We start from the raw sequence: 21,980 nt of genomic DNA on the forward strand, positions 1-21,980 counted from the left end.
TTTTGTTTTTGGTCAGAAAGTTGAGCAGGAAATACGAATCGTAACTGCTGCTGTTGTGAGCTGTAAAGGTAGAGTGTGTGTGAGAAACCCAAGACTGAGCACAGGGCTAGAGGTTGGCTTTCCTTAAATAGGAAAGGTATAGGTGTTGCTCATTTCTCCTAATCAGTGTGTAGTGGATCTGGGTTTCCCACTGGTGACTGGGGGTGGCATAGCAGGTTGCCCAGCCACAGTCTGCACCCTTACAGGACCCCTCCCTCTGAGGAACGGCACCCGACATTCCCAACCCCGCAGCACGGTCATGTCTGAACGCCTGAATGAGCTCAGGCTCTAGAATGTTAAAAGAAGGGACCCAGGAGCGCATCCCAGGCCCAAACCCTTCCCAGGTCACCAGATTCTGAGTGCAGCCCTGGACTAGCCGTGAGTCCATGAGATGCCAAACAGTGTTAGCAGGTGACTCGGCGACCAGAAGTAGGGTTGGATTAGCCGGTACCGAGGAAAGGGTGCTGCAGAGTAAAAGCTTCAGGCCAGAGATGTGGAATGTGGGGTTGATTGCACTGGGTTTACTCAGCAAAGTAACTTGAATGGGCAAGTCTTTAGTGGAGAGTCAGACGCAGTGACCTGGCCATATGGTGGGTCCAGGTCATTGTTTTCCGATCTGCGGCTTGCTTCTGGGCTGCCGAGACAACCTGGAGAGCGGTTCGGGCTTTCTGCCAGATTTAGATTTTGGCTCCTCTACGCTGGGGATTGGAGACCCTTTGGAGTGACCCTGACCCAGGTCCGCAGTTCACCTAACAAAATGCCCAGCTGCTGAGACCCCCACCTCATCCTCCTGCTCTGGAAACATAGGAGGGCATACCCAAACTGGCACTCAAAAGGGGACATGACCAAGCATGAGTGCCACAGGGTGCTATGGGCATACCCCACCCAGAGGAAGAGGCCAGGCTCTAAACTCTAGGTTGACCCTCTCAGTCTGACCATTGGATTGTGATGAAAGCCTGATGATAGGCTCACTGAGGCACTCAGTAGCTGGCAAAATGCTTTCCAGAACCTACTGGCAAACTGCGGACCTGGGTCAGGGTCACTCCAAAGGGTCTCCAATCCCCAGCGTAGAGGAACCAAAATCTAAATCTCAGGTACTAAGGGTTTTGGCGGTTGCTCAGAGGATGGAGGATCAAACTGTCTGGAGAGGGCATCAGGCTTAGCATTCTTTGAACCTGGTTGATGTGACAAGAAAATCAAACCGTTCAAAGAACAGAGCCAACATGGCCTGGCGAGGATTTAGACACTTGTCTTGTTGAACATAAGCCAGGTTTTTGTGATCTGTCCAGACCAGGAACTGGTGTTTTGCCCCCTCCAGCCTGTGCCCCCATTCCTCCAATGCTAGTTTCACTGCCAAAAGCTCCCTGTCACCAACATCATTGTTTTGCTCTGTAGGTGTGAGGTGGTGTGAAAAAAAGCACAAGGGTGCAACTTTGTGAGCACCTGCACGCTGTGACAGCACAGCCCCAACACCTATATAAGAAGCATCCACTTCTACCAAAAAAGGAACATCAGAATCTGGAAGCTGTTACGCTGGAGCTCTTCAAAGGCTTTCTGGGCTGTATTGGTCCATTGAAACCGTTGCATTGTTTTCTTTGTTAGGGAGGTTAGCAGAGCAGCCACTGTACTAAAATTCTGGACAAAGTGCCAGAAAAAAATAGCAAAACGCAAAAAGCGCTGAAGCAGTCGAAGAGAAGTGGGAGGAGGCAAGTTCACAATTGCGTCTGTTTTGGCTGGATCCATGCTCAGCTGGCCCCTGAATACCACAAATCCAAGGAAGGAGACGGATGGCACATGGAAGAGGTATTTCTCCAATTTTACATGGAGATGGTTCTCCAGGAGTAGCTGGAGAATCCTTCTTACATGACCCACATGTTCCTCCATGGAATGACTGTAGATGAGGATATCATCCAGGTAGACAAAGGCACAAACTTCAGAAATGTAAATGTTTTCATTCATGTGTTATGTGTTAATCATGTGTTAATCACTGGCAGCCCCCACTTTTGAAAAAAAGTTGCTAAAGCGATCTATAGAGTAAAAATAAAGACAAAGTGCCACTTGGCCTTTTCTGTTGTAAGAAAAATGATTGCGTGCCCTCTAGTGGTGACAATTGTTTTTTATACATACCCATTGTAAATTATCAATGGGTGCCCTTCTAACAGAAAAAGGGTACAGTTATAAGGTGCACTTTAAGCAGTGTATACTGAGCTTCAATAGGTGACAAAACATGCTGAAGTGCCTAGGTTGGTGGAAACCTAATGGAAATGTCTCCAGTGGATAAAATGTGTGAGATCTATGACCTCCATCATCCCTGACTGTCTCTCAGCTCTCAGCTCCAGGTTGTAGAGTTCTCATGTATCAGTCAGTGAACAACAAACACCACAGTATTAGACAACACATGTGTCTGATCAGTGATTGGTCAGTATTTTAGAATCTTCTGAGGAAGCTCCAGTTAGCATTTTAAACAGCCTGAGTTGGGGAGTCACCTCATAATGATCCACAAGAGGGAGCCAATCAGCAGCTTAAAAGCAGATCCAACCAATGCCTGTATTTCTGAGTTCCTGCATCCAAAGATACTGAGTTTCACACATTACTGTGGAACACATCGGCATCAAGCTGTGCATGTTTCTTACAGTCTGTTAGTCCTCCTAGAGTCTTTAAAGCACAGAGTCTGTATAGAAGTGTAATTTTCAGCAGGAGAACTGTCTCTTGTAAATTCAGTCCTGCTCCAATAGAGAATAAGGAAAGTGTTTGATTGTATATAGTGGTCACTGAATCTCCAGATCAGCTGTTGATCAGTATGTGTGTTGATTTATTAATTATTAAGCTCTACTGTTCACTGTGCTTAAGAATGACATTAATCCAAGATTCCAACAGGGTCACTGTACTGTAGCTGTCCGTGGTGCTGAACTTCATCACCTCTTATTGAGTACAACTGATGCTTCTTCTTTTTCTTTTCTTAATTTTAATGTGAAACTGTGGGGACAAGTGAGTGACATAGAAGCTGCATTATTGTGTATGTTTTTCTTTTTCTATGATAAAAGAACAACTGAACTATCATACCCCACATTACCTTGGAGATGCAGATTCACACCACCATTTGCACTGACTCAAAACAAAAAAAAGGTGAGGAATGGGGGAAGATGGAGTCAGTATTGCTCTATACAGACTGCAGAGGGAGTTGGAGGCGAGAAGAACAGTACAGGGATGGGTTCAGATTGAGTCACTGACCAGTTTACACTACTAGATTACACTCAGAGTCGGGTCAGTATGCTCTGACTGGTCTGAAAAGCAATCAGGAGGCCAAGAATCTGCACCTCTCACACACTAATTGATTCTCTCTCCGAATGTCGACAAAGAAATTAAAATCAGAGTAAAAATCATGTATTGTAATCTGGGCTTTAGTGTGAGGACAAACAGCAGCTCACATGTGAAAAATCTGATATTTGTCAGATGTTGTAGAAATTTAGTCTAAATACTTTTCTAAATGTTGGCATTTTTCCAGATGTATTCAGAGAATTGTCATAGAGTTTTCATGAAGCTAAATGAAGAAAAAATGACAAGCACGGGTAAAATACATTTAATTAAAATAACTGATTAAAATCACTGAAAAACAAATAAATAAGTGTAAAAGAAAAAAGGCCTATTTTCTCACCTCATGACCTTGAGAAGGTCTTCCAACAACAGCAGAGTCCATCCTTCCCATCTTCTCTCTCCATTTATGTCTTAGGAACAAGGTCTTCCATTGAAAACCATCCTATCACAGACTCTGGGTCCAGATCTGCCCATTAAAACTGCTGATTTTGTAAGATCTTTCTGACAGAGTAGTGGGATGCCCATAGACAGATTGTACAAGGCAAAAAGCAACACCTATTCACCTATTCTTCTTTCCAGCTCTCAGACTGACTCAGTGTTTGTGGTTTGTATAATATACACTGCTAAAAAAAATAAAGGGAACACTTAAACAACACAATATAACTCCAAGTAAATCAAACTACTGTGAAATGAAACTGTTCACTTAGGAAGCAACACTGATTGACAATCAATTTCACATGCTCTTGTGCAAATGGAATTGACAACAGGTGGAAATTATTGGCAATTAGCAAGACACACTCAATAAAGGAGTGGTTCTGCAGGTGGGGACCACAGACCACTTCTCAGTACCTATGCTTTCTGGCTGATGTTTTGATCACTTTCGAATAATGGTGGTGTTTTCACACTCGTGGTAGCATGAGACAGACTCTACAACCCACACAAGTGGCTCTGTAGTGCAGCTCATCCAGGATGGCACATCAATGCGAGCTGTGGCAAGAAGGTTTGCTGTGTCTGTGAGCGTAGTGTCCAGAGGCTGGAGGCGCTACCAGGAGACAGGCCAGTACACCAGGAGACATGGAGGAGGCCATTGGAGGGCAACAACCCATCAGCAGGACCGCTACCTCCACTTTTGTGCAAGGAGGAACAGGAGGAGCACTGCCAGAGCCCTGCAAAATGACCTCCAGCAGGCCACAAATGTGCATGTATCTGCACAAACGCAGGCCACAAATGTGCATGTATCTGCACAAACGCAGTAATGGTGTGGGGTGGCATTTCTTTGGAGGGCTGCACAGCAGCTAGACCTCATGTGGCTGAAGTGTGTCAGCGGTTCCTGCAAGATGAAGGCATTGAAGCTATGAACTGGCCCGCCCGTTCCCCAGACCTGAATCCGATTGAGCACATCTGGGACATCATGTCTCCCTCTATCCACCAACGTCACGTTGCACCATATACTGTCCAGAAGTTGGCAGATGCTTTAGTCCAGGTCTGGGAAGAGATCCCTGAGGAGACCCTCAGCCACCTCATCAGGAGCATGCCCAGGCATTGCAAGGAGGTCATACAGGCATGTGGAGGCCACATACAATACTGAGCCTCATTTTGACTTGTCTTAAAGACATTACATCAAAGTTGGATCAGCCTGTAGTGTGTTTTTCCACTTTAATTTTGTGTGTGACTCCAAATCCAGGCCTCCATTGGTTAATACTTTTGATATCCATTGATGATTTTTGTGTGATTTTGTTGTCAGTACATTCAACTTTGTACAGAACAAAGTATTCAATGAGAATGTTTCATTCATTCAGATCTAGGATGTGTTATTTGAGTGTTCCCTTTTTTTTGAGCAGTGTATATATGCTGCTCTGAGGACAGGAAGGTGAGGCCTCAGCTAGTCGGCACAAACCACAGAGCATTCTCACAAGCCCACCTCTCAATCTGCTTTCATGTGTCTCTGCAGATTCAGTTTATTGAACATGTTGTAATTTGTGTGTTCTCTGTGTAGGTTTAACTGTAGTGCCTCAGGATTCAGGATTCAGGGTCTGTGTGTATGTTTGGGGGCTCTCTGAGTGACGGCCTTTAACTGTATTTACACTCTCAATAGTACACACACAATAAACTCATAATATTGACTACTCTTATTCACAGTTGATTAATGCTGAAGTGTGTGTGTGTGTGTGTTTCAGTTGCTCATTGTTGTTTGCTGTGAGCTTTGTGAAAAACCACATTGACAGGAAGCTGAAACCCACAGAACATGGCTGGGCTTAGGCTGTGTAGGTTTAAGGCATAGCTTTGTGGTGTCACACACCCACTTACACACAGTAGTTTCCGGTTGAACTCCACCCCCAGTTCATCACAATATTCAGTGCCCTTGGGCAAGGAAATTAACTGCAAATTGCCCTGTTTTAGATATCTGGAGGAACTTCCACCACCACACTTTTGTATTGATGTACGTGTCATCCTTCTTAAGGGGAGTTCAGCTTTGTCTGTAAGTGAAGATCTAAAGCACTGAAGGAAACACTGCTCAGTTACGATCACCTCTAGTACTGAGATCATCAGCAGTCAGAACCGTGTACTGGTTCAGGTATCATTCATGAGTACAGATGTATTAAAGGAGGCTGTATTAAAGACACAGTGAGAAACTGACCTTTGACCCCTGCTGAGGAAGTGTGACAGACACAGACAGGCCTGTGAAATATGTGTTTTAACAAGCGTTAAAGTAGAAGAACAAAGTATTAATATTGAGATGATAGTTTGTATCATCATCATTTACCTGAATGTAATAATTGATATCTGAGATCACTGAGAGATAAGTTTCTATACTGCCCTCTGGAGGACGTAAGATGATATCATCTAATAAAAGTTTGTCTTATATTAGGAAGGTCTGGCTTAGTTATTGTTCTTATGTGGATTATGAGTAATAATCCACCATTACTTTCAGTTAACCCTTCAGCTAAGAGTGGCCACATACAGGGCATCTCTAACAACCTGGCAACAGTGAGGTTCAGCTACACCCTTTTCTAAGAGGTGCATGAAATGTAGGTTATCTTCAGTGACTAACACTGTGAAGGAGAATTTAAAAGGTTTTTAAAAAGTAAAATTGAAATTAGGAGTAAGCTGAATGCACATGTTGCTTTATTGACATGAATGTGTTCAAATATGTCTGATAAAGTAGGCCCTAGCTAAGAGTTTCTAGAAATACCTAGAGGTTTCACAGTATCCTTAGAGAGCAAGGTCTGCATCCCATGGAGGCGAAGGATAACAATACCAGATGCAGATAACTACACAAGGCAATACAGAGGCCAGGCTGGGGTGAAATAAGTTTAAACTATGATATAGGGCCTTACACCCAGGTCTTCAGGCCTTCTCTGTCTGTGTGTGTGTGTGTGTGTGTGTGTGTGTGTGTGTGTGTGCGTAACAAAACCAACTGGGGTGCCATGGTGTAATAAGAACAGGACTAGTACTGCTGATCTAGGTTTAGGACACACAGGTGTGGGACACACTTCTCTACTGCCCTCTAGAGGAAAGCAGCTGCAGCTCCATCACTGAAGAGGAGCAACAGTGCTGGATCTTCAAAGCACGGTTTGGTGAATCTGCTGGACTCTGGTTTTCTGAATGGATCAGTTGATGATCTTCAGTTCATCTATGAGAGAGAATCAAACTGCTGCTACTGATCAGTGTGTGAAACAGGGGGTAAAACACTCATTAGAAATGTGGAATGATAGATGAGCTGGACATTCAGAACCATGCATGGAAATCTAAACAGACATAAAGAAGCTAAACTCAGATTTTATTATAATATCTCATAAATGTAAAAGTGTATGAGGGTGAGAACCAGCTTTAAGAAAGAGCATGAGGGGCTCTGCTGCATTCACACCTCCAGCATACACAGGAAACTGTTGGTGGTACTTGGTCACTTCCTGCATTAACTCCACTAATGCAGTTAAACTAGCTGAGCCGTGCAGCAGTGCTGTAATGTTCCTACAGAGACGCACTAATTCAGTGTTTCAGTCTTTCAGAGATTAGAGATGTCTCTCAGTGTTTATGATGAAGTGATTGGAACTGAGGAGCTGAACAGAGGAGATAGGGTGGAGATGGTGGTGGAGATCTATGAGAGCGCAGATGCTGTTAGAGGACATGACCCCAACACAGAGACAGAGGCCGTCAACACGAGGAGGAAGCTACAGACACAACAAGCAGGTATCATTACTAATCATTACAAATTTATTGAATCTCTTCTTTCAGAGACAGTAAATACTAGAATACTGAAATACTGAGCTGTATTCTGTAGGAGCTCTACTGTAATGCTGTAATGCTTTCCTTTGAGTGTCTCTGACGTCCGGCAATGCCAGATCGGTGGCAGTTCAAAAAGAGGCGGTGGCCACTCACTTATCAGAGGAGACGTGTTAAGTCCTTACCCTCCTAGGGAGCGAAACACATTCAGAAGTTGATTTAATGACGGAACAAACCTCGTACAAATCAGTGGTCATCAGCTGCTGGTCTAAAACCTTCTTCTCAGGACATGAACATACAGTGGCATGCTAAATTTTGGCCACCCCTGATTAAAATATCTATTACTGCCAGAAGTAAACAGACGATGACCTGGGCAATCAAACTGGCACTGTCCTGCTGGTTAAGCCATCAAACTGGCACTGTCCTGCTGGGTGAGCCATCAAACTGGCACTGTTCTGCTGGGTGAGCCATCAACTTCTGAATCCACCATTACTTTCAGTTAACCCTTCAGCTAAGAGTGGCCACATACAGGGCATCTCTAACAACCTGGCAACAGTGAGGTTCAACTACACCCTTTTCTAAGAGGTGCATGAAATGTAGGTTATCTTCAGTGACTAACACTGTGAAGGAGAATTTAAAATGTTTTTAAAAAGTAAAATTGTAATTAGGAGTAAGCTGAATGCACATGTTGCTTTATTGACATGAATGTGTTCAAATATGTCTGATAAAGTAGGCCCTAGCTAAGAGTTTCTAGAAATACCTAGAGGTTTCACAGTATCCTTAGAGAGCAAGGTCTGCATCCCATGGAGGCGAAGGATAGCAATACCAGATGCAGATAACTACACAAGGCAATACAGAGGCCAGGCTGGGGTGAAATAAGTTTAAACTATGATATAGGGCCTTACACCCAGGTCTTCAGGCCATCAAACTGGCACTGGTCTGCTGGGTGAGCCATCAAACTGGCACTGTTCTCCTGGGTAAGCCATCAAACTGGCCATAGTTTAGCTGACAGCCAGTTCAGGCCAAAAAACATTACACACTTGTTTCACTGTTCAGGTGATGATTTAAAGAGATGATTTAAGGAAGTCGAGGCTCTCGTGGTCAATTTCAGGGTCTGTGATGCTGTGTACACTAGACCTGTTACTCCATTCATGTAAAACAAAGGCTTCAGATCATTAAAATATCATATAAGAAGGGACAGGGAGACTCAGCCTGGCAGCATAATATGTTTGTACCATGACTGGGAGAAGATCTGGCCAGTGGTGGTGTTTCTCCTCCTACAGAATATCTACAGTAGTAAGGCCAGTTCTGGCATTCCCAAACCACCAGCTACATGGTTTTGCTCTCAGACGTCTTTGTGCAGGAAGGTGGAGCAGACTGGATACTTGTTTAGCCCATGATTTTTACCTAATGGACAGCATCCTAACAATTCACTCATTTTTCCAGTAATGAGCTCTGCAGAAAGCAGATCCTACAGACTGACTGCAGTGTGTCTGGGGCTGCTGTGTGTTCTCCTGCTGACTGCCATCACACTGCTGTGGATCAAGTTCAACAACCTGACTGCAGAGAGAGACCAGTTACAAACCAGTTACACCAATCTGACTGCAGAGAGAGACCAGTTACAGACCAGTTACACCAACCTGACTGCAGAGAGAGACCAGTTACACACCAGTTACACCAACCTGACTAAAGAGAGAGACCAGTTACACACCAGTTACGAAGGAAAGCTACAAAGGCAGAAAGATAGACTCCAGAGGAGCCTTTCTGAACTGGGTAGGTGAACAAATGTACACTTCAGGAAAACTGTCTCTTTCTCTTTTTTTCAAAAACTAAAGAGTAAACTTTACTGAACCTGTGAAATATACACTTACTGGCCACTATATTGGAAACCTCTAAAACCATCACAAACACTACCCTGCTGGAAGATCCAGCTCAAGAGCAGCTTTTGCTGCTTTGCCGGTTTCTGGTTTCAGATGGTCCAAGCTGGTCTCTGGTGGTCAAGGTAGTTGAAAAACTGGTAATCCAGTCAAAAACATACCCTATACTGGTAATCCAGCTGGTTACACTGGTTGACTAGCAAAGCTTTTCACAGTATGTGTTTTATTTGTTTTAATGGAAGTGATCAAACCGATTGATGAGTTTGGTCAAGTTGGTCATCTTGGTCAACCAGCATTCAGTGACAAGAGTGTTAGTGAGGTCAGTATGCTGAATGATCAACACCCCACCTCCTCCTATCTCCCCACCTCATCCCAGCTCATCATCAAGTATTGAATGGAGCAGCATCCATCATTCCGGAAAACACAGTTCCACTGTCTATACCCTTCCAGCCCATGCATGACATTTGGCATGGTGCCAATAGGTTTCTTTTGTTTTTATCTGCTCCACTCTAGTAATAAAAGTGTACTTAATTGTGTTTTGAACATCCTGAGATTTGTCTAATCATGTAAATATTTCAGCAGGTTTTAGGTTCTTATTTAAAATATGTTCAAATACATACATTTTATGTTTTCATCAAATGCTTGCGAGTAAACTTTGATCACACTTGCCTGCCCGTGTACTCAACCCCACCTACTATGATAACTTTGAGGTTTTAATATAGCTCTGTATATCTGACTGAGTGTGTGTGTGTGTGTGTGTGTGTGTGTGTGTGTGTATAGTGAAGGCAATGCAGCAGAACTGGAAGATCTTCAACACCAGTCTTTACTACATCTCCACTGAAAGGAAGAGCTGGGATGAGGGACGACAGGACTGCAGAGAGAGAGGAGCAGACCTGGTGATCATAAACAGTGTAGAGGAACAGGTAAATCTCACTGTACTGTAACCTACTGTAATCACTGTCTGTAGCACAGCATGACTGTAGTATTTAGCAAAGTATGAACAAGCTTCAGTATCCATAACAGTACTGTATAGATAAAAGAATTTAGGTTTAAGGAGGAGAACAATACCTGAAGTCCCTGTATCTCAGTCCTACCTCCATCTATCATGACTGGGGAGAAGTTAGGCCTGAACTCCAGCCTCCTCATAACTTCATACAGTCTCTATTCATTCTACAGTCACGTGTTGAAAGCATGGTCTGAACTCACAAACTAATACATTATATGTCCAAATGTTTGTAGATACTCCTTCAATTGAATACTTGCTATCCCAATACTTTTGGCCATATAATGTATGTAATTATTCATCTTTCACTTTTTAGCTCCAGTTATTTGAACAGCGCTGCTTTACACTGGTCTTGGTCTGAGCTGTAATGATCCTGAACTTTCTCACCTCAACAGAAGTTTGTAGATGATCTGAGCAAAAATAAGGATGCTGGGGTTTCTATTGGTCTGACTGACCAAGCTGAAGAAGGAGTCTGGAAATGGGTGGACGGCACAGCTCTGACCACAGCGTAAGAGATGACTGAGTTTTGATGCATTCATGAGCTTTTACATCATTACTCAACATGTTCAGTACAGTTCAATACAGTAAACAGTCTGCATGCTGTTTCAGGTACTGGACGCATAGAAATGTGTTCAGAGACGAGGATGACTGTGTTGTAAACAGGTATTTAGAAGGAATCAGATGGGCTGACAGACCATGCCATGAACGTCACTACTGGATCTGTGAGATACCCTTTCTCCCATGACTGTATGTACTGGTGTAACTGGTAGAGTGCTTTAAGGCTCAGGTTTCCAACCTTATAAAATCATCAGCTTAGCAGCTCTGCCTGCACTTGCATTTTCAAGGTCAATGATGCAGTTCTGTAAATCACAAGCTGTGGATGGGATCTGGGTGGGTGGTGTTTTTAGGAGTGACCTTATGTCTATAAACTGGGGCTACAAATGTATTTGCATGTTGGCAGAGCTGAAGCTCACTGTAATGTCTCCCTCTGCTGGCCTCAGTGTTCATGTGCTCCAGTGTGCAAGAGCTAAGCTCCACCCTTCACCTGAGGCTCACCTCCAGCACAGAGGTGCTGTTCATCATTGGACTGAGTAGGACTCCTCTTGAGCTCCTCAGTTTGGAGGGTTCTTGGTGAAGTCACTGTGACTCCATCAATCTTTGACGTGTTTGTGGTGCATTGTTGCTTATTCTGTTTTGTTTATTGACCTGGATTATGGATTTGCCTGTATTGTACCTGCCTGCCTGTCCTGACGATGAGTGTTGCTTTAGCCCTATTAAAGTCCATTTGCACATGCAGCCAGCCTCACCTACTATGTTACAATAAATGGTTTAAAGAGTGATACCATGAAGACAGTGAGATTAGAATGGCAAAATACAGTCATTTCAGTTAAACTGCCCCTGCACTCTCACGTAGCAAATGCAGTTTTAAACAAATGACTTATTTAATTTTCTAATTTACATTAAAAGGTTTTATAAAAGTCCAAAATATGCTGCCACATCCCACAGATTGTCTTTAAATATTTGATATATGATCAGCCATAACTTTAACACCCCTTACAGGTCAGGTGAAGTGAACTGATTATCTTCATCTACAGTGGCATCTGTCAAAGGGTGAATTTATCAGGATGCAAGTAAACAGGCAGTTCTCAAAGTTAATATTAAAAGCAGCACAAATGGTCCAGTATAAGGACCTGATCCACTTTCATAGGGGTCAAATTGTGATGGCTAGACGACTGGGTCAGAACTTCTCCAAAACATCAGGCAGGTTCTGTGGGGTGCTCCCAGGTATGCAGTGGTCAGTACCTACCAAAACTGCTCCAAAAAAAGAACCATCTATGAACCAGCGACAGAGACATGGGCACCTAAAGCTCATTGATGAAATCAATGGAGGCCTGACCCCTACAACCTTCAGGACTTACAGGATATGCTGCTAACGTCTTGGTGTCAGATACCACAGGATGATTTCAGAGGTCTTGTGGAGTCCAGGTCTGGAATGTTGCTTCAGTTGCAGAAACTGTGGAATGTGGAAAGCGCTTTTACAGTAAAGTTAAAGTGATCGTCTTTAAATCCTGACAGTTTCTATATCTGATCTTTTCATCTGATTGGTTGATCCACATTCACAGCTATTTTAAACTACTGATATTGAATTCTGTACTCATGGGGGCTCTGAGTGGTTCAGGCACTGCCCCCATGACCCAAAGATCGCTGGTTTGAATCCCAGGTCTTGCTGCCTGTCATCATCTATCAGCCTAAAGCGCCGTCACCATGATCGGGAGCATTACATGTGAGGGGGCGTGTACTAACGAGTGGGATTGGTAATTGCCTCTGAAATTCTGATTTTGGGGAGGAAAACTAGGTCAAAATGTGCCTTAAAATGTGTTGTTTATTCAGCTGAGTGTAACTAGATTTTTAATATTAATAAATACTGAACACATCATCTACTAATGACTTAACAACACTTACACTTACACACAATACAGCACTATCAGGAGGTTACCTCCCTATATCTCACTAAAAAAAGGTTGTTTCAACTTAAAACATAAACAAATAAATAAAAGATAAAGCTTCCTATTTATCAAATACAGGTACTGGTCATAAAATTAGAATATCATAAAAAAATTGGATTTATTTCAGTAATTCCATTCAAAAAGTGAAACTTGTATATTATATTCATTCATTACACACAGACTAATATATTTAAGTGTTTATTTCTTTTAATTTGGATGGTTATAACTGACAACTAATTAAACCCCAAATTCAGTATCTCAGAAAATTAGAAAATTACTTAAGACAAAAACAAAAAAAGGATTTTTATAAATGTCGGCAAAATAAAAAGTATGAACATGAAAAGTGTGAGCATGTACAGCACTCAGTACTTAGTTGGGGCTCCTTTAGCCTGGATTACCGCAGCAATGTGGCGTGGCATGGAGTCAATCAGTCTGTGGCACTGCTCGGATGTTATGAGAGCACAGGTTGCTCTGACAGTGGTCCTCAGCATTTCTGCATTGTTGGGTCTGGCATATCGCCTCTGTCTCTTCACAATATCCCATAAATTTTCCATTGGGTTAAGGTCAGGCAAGTTTGCTGGCCAATTAAGAACAGGGATATCATGGTCCTTAAACCAGGTACTGGTAGCTTTGGCACTGTGTGCAGGTGAAATCTGCACCCCATAAAGTTGGTCAGCAGCAGGAAGCATGAAGTGCTCTAAAACTTCCTGGTAGATGGCTGCGTTGACCTTGGACCTCAGAAAACACAGTGGACCAGCAGATGACATGGCACCCCAAACCATCACTGACTATGGAAACTTTACAATGGACCTCAAGCAACGTGGATTCTGTGCATCTCCTCTCTTCCTCCAGACTCTGAGTTTTGTTTTACAATGCTCTCCAGGGTGCGGTTATCCCTATTGCTTGTACACTTTTTTCTACCACATCTTTTCCTTCCCTTCGCCTCTCTATTAATGTGCTTGGACACAGAGTTCTGTGAACAGCAAGCCTCTTTAGCAATGACCTTTTGTGTCTTGCCTTCCTTGTGCAAGGTGTCAAAGGTTGTCTTTTGGACAACTGTCAAGTCAGCAGTGAGCCATTTAAAGGCCTTTGCAGAGTTAATTAGCTGATTAGAGTGTGGCACCAGGTGTCTTCAATTTTGAACCTTTTCACAATATTCTAATTTTTTGAGATACTGAATTTAGGGTTTCATTAGTTGTCAGTTATAACCATCAAAATGAAAAGAAATAAACACTTGAAATAAATCAGTCTGTGTGTAATGAATGAATATAACATTTTTGAATGAAATTACAAAAATTAAAATCAACTTTTCATCATATTCTAATTGTATGACCAGCACCTGTAGATCCCATTTACTTTCACAGCACACACACTTCTCTACTGCCCTCTAGAGGAAAACAGCTGCAGCTCCATCACTGAAGAGGAGCAACAGTGCTGGTTCTTCAAAGCACGGTTTAGTGAATCTGTTGGACTCTGGTTTTCTGAATGGATCAGTTGATGATCTTCAGTTCATCTATGAGAGAGAATCAAACTGCTGCTACTGATCAGTGTGTGAAACAGGGGGTAAAACACTCATTAGAAATGTGGAATGATAGATGAGCTGGACATTCAGAACCATGCATGGAAATCTAAACAGACATAAAGAAGCTAAACTCAGATTTTATTATAATATCTCATAAATGTAAAAGTGTATGAAGGTGAGAACCAGCTTTAAGAAAGAGTATGAGGGGCTCTGCTGCATTCACACCTCCAGCACAAACAGGAAACTGTTTAAAGATGGTTTGGTAACTTCCTTTACTAATACGTCTAATGCAGTTAAACTAGCCGATCCGTGCAGCAGTGCTGTAGTGTTCCTACAGAGACGCAGTAATTCAGTGTTTCAGTCTTTCAGAGATTAGAGATGTCTCTCAGTGTTTATGATGAAGTGATCTACTTTGAGGGCGGAGCGGATGAAGAGAAGATAACTGTAGTTATTTGTGAAAGTGCAGATGCTGTTGGAGGCCTTGACCCCAACACAGAGACAGAGGCAGTCAACACGAGGAGGAAGCTACAGACACAAGCAGGTATCATTACTAATCCTTTATTGAATCTCTTCTTTTAGAGACAGTAAATACTAGAATACTGGAACACTGAGCTGTATTCTGTAGGAGCTCTACTGTAATGCTGAAATGCTTTCCTTTAAGCGTCCGGCAATGCCAGATCGGTGGCTGTTCTATAAGAGGCGGTGGCCACTCATGTATGAGAGGAGACGTGTTAAGTCCTTAGCCTCCTAGGGAGTGAAACACATTCTGAAGTAGATTTAATGATGGACCAAACCTCGTACAAATCAGTGGTCATCAGCTGCTCATCTTAAACCTTCTTCTCAGGACATGAACATACAGTGGCATGCTAAAGTTTGGCCACCCCTGATTAAAATATCTATACTGTCTTGCTTGGTGAGCCATCAAACTGGCTCTGTTTTCCTGGGTGAGCCACCAAACGACACTGTCCTGCTGGGTAAGCCATCAAACTGGCATGTTTCTGCTGGGTGAGCCATCAAACTGGCACTGTTTTCCTGGGTGAGCCACCAAACCACACTGTCCTGCTGGGTAAGCCATCAAACTGGCATGTTTCTGCTGGGTGAGCCATCAAACTGGCACTGTTTTCCTGGGTGAGCCACCAAACCACACTGTCCTGCTGAGTGAGCCATTAAACTGGCACTGTCCTGCTGGGTGAACCATCAAACTGGCATTGTCCTGCTAGGTGAGCCACCAAATGACACTGTCCTACTGGGTGAGCCCCCAAACTGGCACTGTTCTGCTGGGTGAGCCACCAAACTGCACTGTCCTGCTGGGTGAGCCACCAAACTGCACTTTCCTGCTGGGTGAGCCCTGAAACTGGCACTGTTTTCCTGGGTGAGCCACCAAACGACACTGTCCTGCTGGGTGAGCCATGAAACTGACACTGTCCTGCTGGGTGAACCATCAAACTGGCATTGTCCTGCTAGGTGAGCCACCAAATGACACTGTCCTACTGGGTGAGCCCCCAAACTGGCACTGTTCTGCTGGGTGAGCCACCAAACTGCACTGTCCTGCTGGGTGAGCCACCAAACTGCACTGTCCTGCTGGGTGAGCCCTGAAACTGGCACTGTTTTCCTGGGTGAGCCACTAAACGACACTGTCCTGCTGGGTGAGCCATGAAACTGGCACTGTCCTGCTGGGTGAACCATCAAACTGGCATTGTCCTGCTAGGTGAGCCACCAAATGACACTGTCCTACTGGATGAGCCCCCAAACTGGCACTGTCCTGCTGGGTGAGCCACCAAACTGCACTGTCCTGTTGGGTGAGCCACCAAACTGCACTGTCCTGCTGGGTGAGCCCTGAAACTGGCACTTTTTTGGTGTCTGGGCTATCAAACTAGCACTGTTCTGCTGGGTGAGCCATGAAACTGCCACTGTTCTGCTGGGTGTGCCATCACACTGGCACTGTCCTGCTGGGTGAGCCATCAAACTGGCACTGTCCTGCTGAGTGAGCCATCAAACTGGCACTGTCCTGCTGGGTGAGCCATCAAACTGGCTCCGTTTTCCTGGGTGAGCCACCAAACGACACTGTCCTGCTGGGTAAGCCATCAAACTGTCACGTTTCTGCTGGGTGAGCCATCAAACTGGCACTGTTTTCCTGGGTGAGCCACCAAACCACACTGTCCTGCTGGGTAAGCCATCAAACTGGCACTGTTTTCCTGGGTGGGCCACCAAACCACACTGTCCTGTTGGGTGAGCCATCAAACTGGCACTGTTTTCCTGTGTGAGCCACCAAACGACACTGTCCTGCTGGGTGAGCCATCACACTGGCACTGTTGTTCTGGGTGAGCCATCAAACTGGCACTGTTCTCCTGGGTAAGACATCAAACTGGCACTGTCCTGTTGGGTGAGCCATCAAACTGGCACTGTTCTGCTGGGTGAGCCATCAAACTGGCACTGTTCTGCTGGATGTGCCATCACACTGGCACTGTTGTTCTGGTTGAGCCATCATACTGGCACTGTTCTGCTGGGTGAGCCATCAAACTGGCACTGATCTGCTGGGTGAGCCATCAAACTGGCCATAATTTAGCTGACAGCCAGTTCAGGCCAAAAACATTACACACCTGTTTCACTGTTCAGGTAATGATTTAAAGAGATGATTTAAGGAAGCCGAGGCTCTCATGGTCAGTATCAGGGTCAGTGATGCTGTGTACACTAGACCTGTTACTCCATTCATGTAAAACAAAGGTTTTCAGCCAAGCAAAACATCATATAAGAAGTGACTCAAGTCATGTCAAGTGGGTTTTATTGTCATTTCAACTACATACAGAGTACATTTACAATTATGGCATTTAGCAGACGCTCTTATCCAGAGCGACTTACAAGGTTACTCATATTATAAGAAGGCCAATATAGTGTTAGGAGTCTGGCCCAAGGACTCTTATTGGTGTAGCGCAGCATAGTCACCCAGACCGGGAATCAAACCCTGGTCTCCCACATGGTGTTGTTGTAACTCAATGGCAGGTAGTGGTGTTATCTGTTGCGCCACACCAACCACGAAATGAAACAAAACAATGTTCCTCTAGGACCATGGTCCAACATAGACACAGTGCATACAGAACACAAGTGCAACACAATACAAGTGCAGACAGACAATACAACACAGTACAAACAGAGAATAATAAATTATTGGGGGTAGTGTGCAAATTATGCAGTGTGTAATAAATAATAAATATTGAGTCCAGTGAGGTAGTAAAGTTATTTGTGCAAAAATGCTACCCATTTTATCTGGGGTAAGTGGTTGGAGAGAGAGAGAGTATGTGTGTGCATGTAACAAAAAAGACATCAGGTCAGAAGTTGAGTTGAGTTGAGAAGTCTGATGGCTTGGGGGAAGAAGCTATAGAAGAGTCTGGTCGTGTTGGACCGGATGCTGCAGTACCTTCTTCCAGATGGCAGGAGGGTGAACAGTCTGTGTGAATGGTGGGTGGAGTCATCCACAATGCTGGTTGCTTTGCGGATGCAGCGGGCAGTGTAAATGTCCATGACGGAGCTGTCCTCAGCCTGGCAGCATAATATGTTTGGAGATCTGGTCTGTGATGGTGTCTCTCCTCCTACAGAATATCTACAGTAGTAATTGCAACTCAGGCATTCCCAAACCACCAGCTACATGGTTTTGCTCTCAGACGTCTTTGTGCTGGAAGGTGGAGCAGACTGGATATTTGTTTAGCCCATGATTTTTACCTAATGGACAGCATCCTAACAATTCACTCATTTTTCCAGAAATGAGCTCTGCAGAAAGCAGATCCTACAGACTGACTGCAGTGTGTCTGGGACTGCTGTGTGTTCTCCTGCCGACTGCCATCACACTGCTGTGGATCAAGTTCAACAACCTGACTGCAGAGAGAGACCAGTTACAGACCAGTTACACTAACCTGACTGCAGAGAGAGACCAGTTACAGACCAGTTACACCAACCTGACTGCAGAGAGAGACCAGTTACACACCAGTTACGAAGGAAAGCTATTAAGGGAGAAAGGTGGACTCCAGAGGAGCCTTTCTGAACTGGGTAGGTGAACAACTGTCCACTTCAGGAAAACTGTCTCTTTCTCTTTTTTCAAAAACTAAAGAGTAAACTTTACTGAACCTGTGAAATATACACTTACTGGCCACTATATTGGAAACCTCAAAAACCATCACAAACACTACCCTGCTGGAAGATCCAGCTCAAGAGCAGCTTTTGCTGCATTGCCGGTTGCTGGTTTCAGATGGTCCAAGCAGATGGTAGTTGAAAAACTGGTAATCCAGTCGAAAATATACCCTATACTGGTAATCCAGCTGGTTACACTAGTTGACTAGCAAAGCTCTTCACCAGCATAGTATATGTTTTATTTGTTTTAATGGAAGTGATCAAACTGATTGATGAGTTTGGTCAAGCTGGTCATCTTGGTCAACCAGCATTCAGTGACAAGAGCGTTAGTGAGGTCAGTATGTTGGATGATCAACACCTCCCCACCTCATCCTAAATTCTCACCTCATCCCAACTCATCTTCAAGTATTGAATGGAGCAGCATCCATCATTCCGGAAAACACAGTTCCACTGTCTATACCCCTCCAGCCCATGCATGACATTTGGCAGGGTGCCAACAGGTTTCTCTGCTCCACAGTAATGAAAGTGTATTTAATTGTGTTTTAGACATCATGAGATTTGTCTAAGCATGTTGTAAATATTTCAGCAGGTTTTAGGTTCTTATTTAAAATATGTTCAAATACATACATTTTATGTTTTCATCAAATGCTTGCGAGTAAACTTTGATCACACTTGCCTGCCTGTGTACTCAACCCCACCTACTATGATAACTTTGAGGTTTTAATATAGCTCTGTATATCTGACTGAGTGTGTGTGTGTGTGTGTGTATAGTGAAGGCAATGCAGCAGAACTGGAAGATCTTCAACACCAGTCTTTACTACATCTCCACTGAAAGGAAGAGCTGGGATGAGGGACGACAGGACTGCAGAGAGAGAGGAGCAGACCTGGTGATCATAAACAGTGTAGAGGAACAGGTAAATCTCACTGTACTGTAACCTACTGTAATCACTGTCTGTAGGGCAGCATGACTGTAGTATTTAGCAAAGTATGAACAAGCTTCAGTATCCATAACAGTATTGTATAGATGAAAGAATTTAGGTTTAAGGAGGAGAACAATACCTGAAGTCCCTGTATCTCAGTCCTACCTCCATCTATCATGACTGGGGAGAAGTTAGGCCTGAACTCCAGCCTCCTCATAACTTCATACAGTCTCTCTTCATTCTACAGTCATGTGTTGAAAGCATGGTCTGAACAAACTAATACATTATATGTCCAAATGTTTCTAGACACTCCTTCAATTGAATACATTCATTTGCTGTCCCAATACTTTTGGCCATATAATGTATGTAATTATTGATCTTTCACTTTTTAGCTCCAGTTATTTGAACAGTGCTGCTTTACACTGGTTTTGGTCTGAGCTGTAATGATCCTGAACTTTCTCACCTCAACAGGAGTTTGTGGATGATCTGAGCAAGAGTAAGAATCATGGGGTTTCTATTGGTCTGACTGACCGAGATGAAGAAGGAGTCTGGAAATGGGTGGATGGCACAGCTCTGACCACAGTGTAAGAGATCACTGAGTTATGATGCATTCATGAGCTTTTACCCCATTACTCAACATGTTCAGTACAGTTCAATACAGTAAACAGTCTGCATGCTGTTTCAGGTACTGGATGCCAATAAATATGTTCGGAGACGAGGAGGACTGTGTTGTAAACAGGTATTTAGAAGAAATCAGATGGGTTGACAGACCATGCCATGAAACCTACTACTGGATCTGTGAGATACCCTTTCTCCCATGATTCTCCCCATGAAAACACAAAGATGTTTTCATCAAAGACAGATTCATTAACTACAGTTCAAAAGAATTAGAATCAGGATTGTTGGGGGTTTCTGAGTAGAGCTGATGTGTGAGATTAAACAACAATGTAGTGAGTTGAATTTGGTGGGAGCAGTTTGTTCTGAAAGTGATGTGAATCTGGTTCTTTTGTAAAGCTTGCTGTGAATATGAGTGTTAACCTGAGCAGGATTCAGTCAGCTGCTAGAAGAAGAAGCTATGAAGAAGGTCTGCTCTCGTCTTAATCTTATGATGATAAAACTCACTGTGTGTTTCTCTCTTTCTGATTCGGATGTTTTGGGAACTTTAGGGTGTTCGTTTTTAAAGAACTGCTTCTGTTACTGCTGTTACAGAATGTATGAAGGTTTATGGTAATTTATGGAAATGGTTTATAATAAAATGCTGATTGAGATTTAACGGATTTGTCTTTTTCCATAAAAACAATAAACATAATAAACGCCACGGTATTACACAACACATGAGTCTGATCAGTGATTGGTCAGTATTTTAGAATCCTCTGAGGAAGATCCAGTTAGCATTTTAAACCTCCTGAATTGGGGAGTCACCTCATAATGATCCACAAGAGGGAGCCAATCAGCAGCTTAAAAGCAGATCCAACCAATGGCTGTATTTCTGAGTTCCTGCATCCAAAGATAGTGAGTTCACACACATTACTGTAGAACACACCAGCAACAAGCTGTGCATGTTTCTTACAGTCTGTTAGTCCTCATAGAGTCTTTAAAGCACAGAGTCTGTACAGAAGTGTGATTTTCAGCAGGAGAACTGCCTCTTGTACATTCAGTGCCGCTCCAATAGAGAATAAAGACAGTGTTTGATTGTATACAAAGGTCACAGAGTCTCCAAATCAGCTGTTGATTAGTACGTATTTTGATTTATTGCTTATTGAGGATGATAAATGTATCCCAGACTCCACCAGGGTCACCTTACTGGAGCTGTCCATGGTGCTGAAACTCTGAGTTCTACACAGTCCACAGACTGGAGTAACCTACTGAACACAGCACAGTGCCAGAGACACTCACACACTGCTTATGAAACTAGGGGTTGCAGTGTGGGGACAAGTTGATGACAAGAAAGCTGCATCACTATATATGTTTCTCTTTTTCTATGAGAGCTCAGATCCTCCTTTTCTGCAGTTACTGTGTTTTTCACAGTAACACTCCACTGAAACCAATGCTAAAAGCAATGATTGTAAGAGTAAAAAGCAGTGTTTTATATGACTCACCATTTATAACCTTTATGTCTTTAATTTGTGCTGAAAGGATTTTGTGATTTCATCCCTGTAGCAAAGAATAAAGCTCAGATAGATCAAACAGTCCTGAACATAATTGAAATATATAAATGTGTTAGTATTGAGGATTAGAGCTCCCCCTACAGTCAAGAACTGTCATTTGTGCTTTGAGCCATCACTGAAAGGCACATTTTACACATGCATTTCTGGATGAGCTGAAACATTCAGAACAGTCCCTGAAAGTGAAAGAAGTATGTGGACTGAGTCTGTTGAGTCAAATTATAGGCCTTTACACTAATATGACTCGGGTTACACAGATGTCACGAGTGTTATCCTGCCCACTTTA

General features: G+C 43.4%; 1 protein-coding gene across 1 annotated transcript; it reads left to right on the plus strand.

Annotated features, from left to right (window-relative positions):
- The first annotated feature begins 332 nt into the window (after positions 1–332).
- On the plus strand, positions 333–11,593 carry LOC140546345 (uncharacterized). The gene is made up of 7 exons (XM_072669534.1): positions 333–355; positions 7,433–7,545; positions 9,025–9,196; positions 9,326–9,351; positions 10,236–10,378; positions 10,854–10,966; positions 11,476–11,593. The coding sequence occupies exons 1-7, from the start codon at positions 333–335 to the stop codon at positions 11,591–11,593; spliced, it is 708 nt and encodes a 235-aa protein (XP_072525635.1).
- Positions 11,594–21,980: the final 10,387 nt, after the last annotated feature.

This window comes from Salminus brasiliensis, chromosome 24 (genome assembly GCF_030463535.1).
Source record: "Salminus brasiliensis chromosome 24, fSalBra1.hap2, whole genome shotgun sequence".
In the NCBI taxonomy this organism is placed as follows: domain Eukaryota; kingdom Metazoa; phylum Chordata; class Actinopteri; order Characiformes; family Bryconidae; genus Salminus; species Salminus brasiliensis.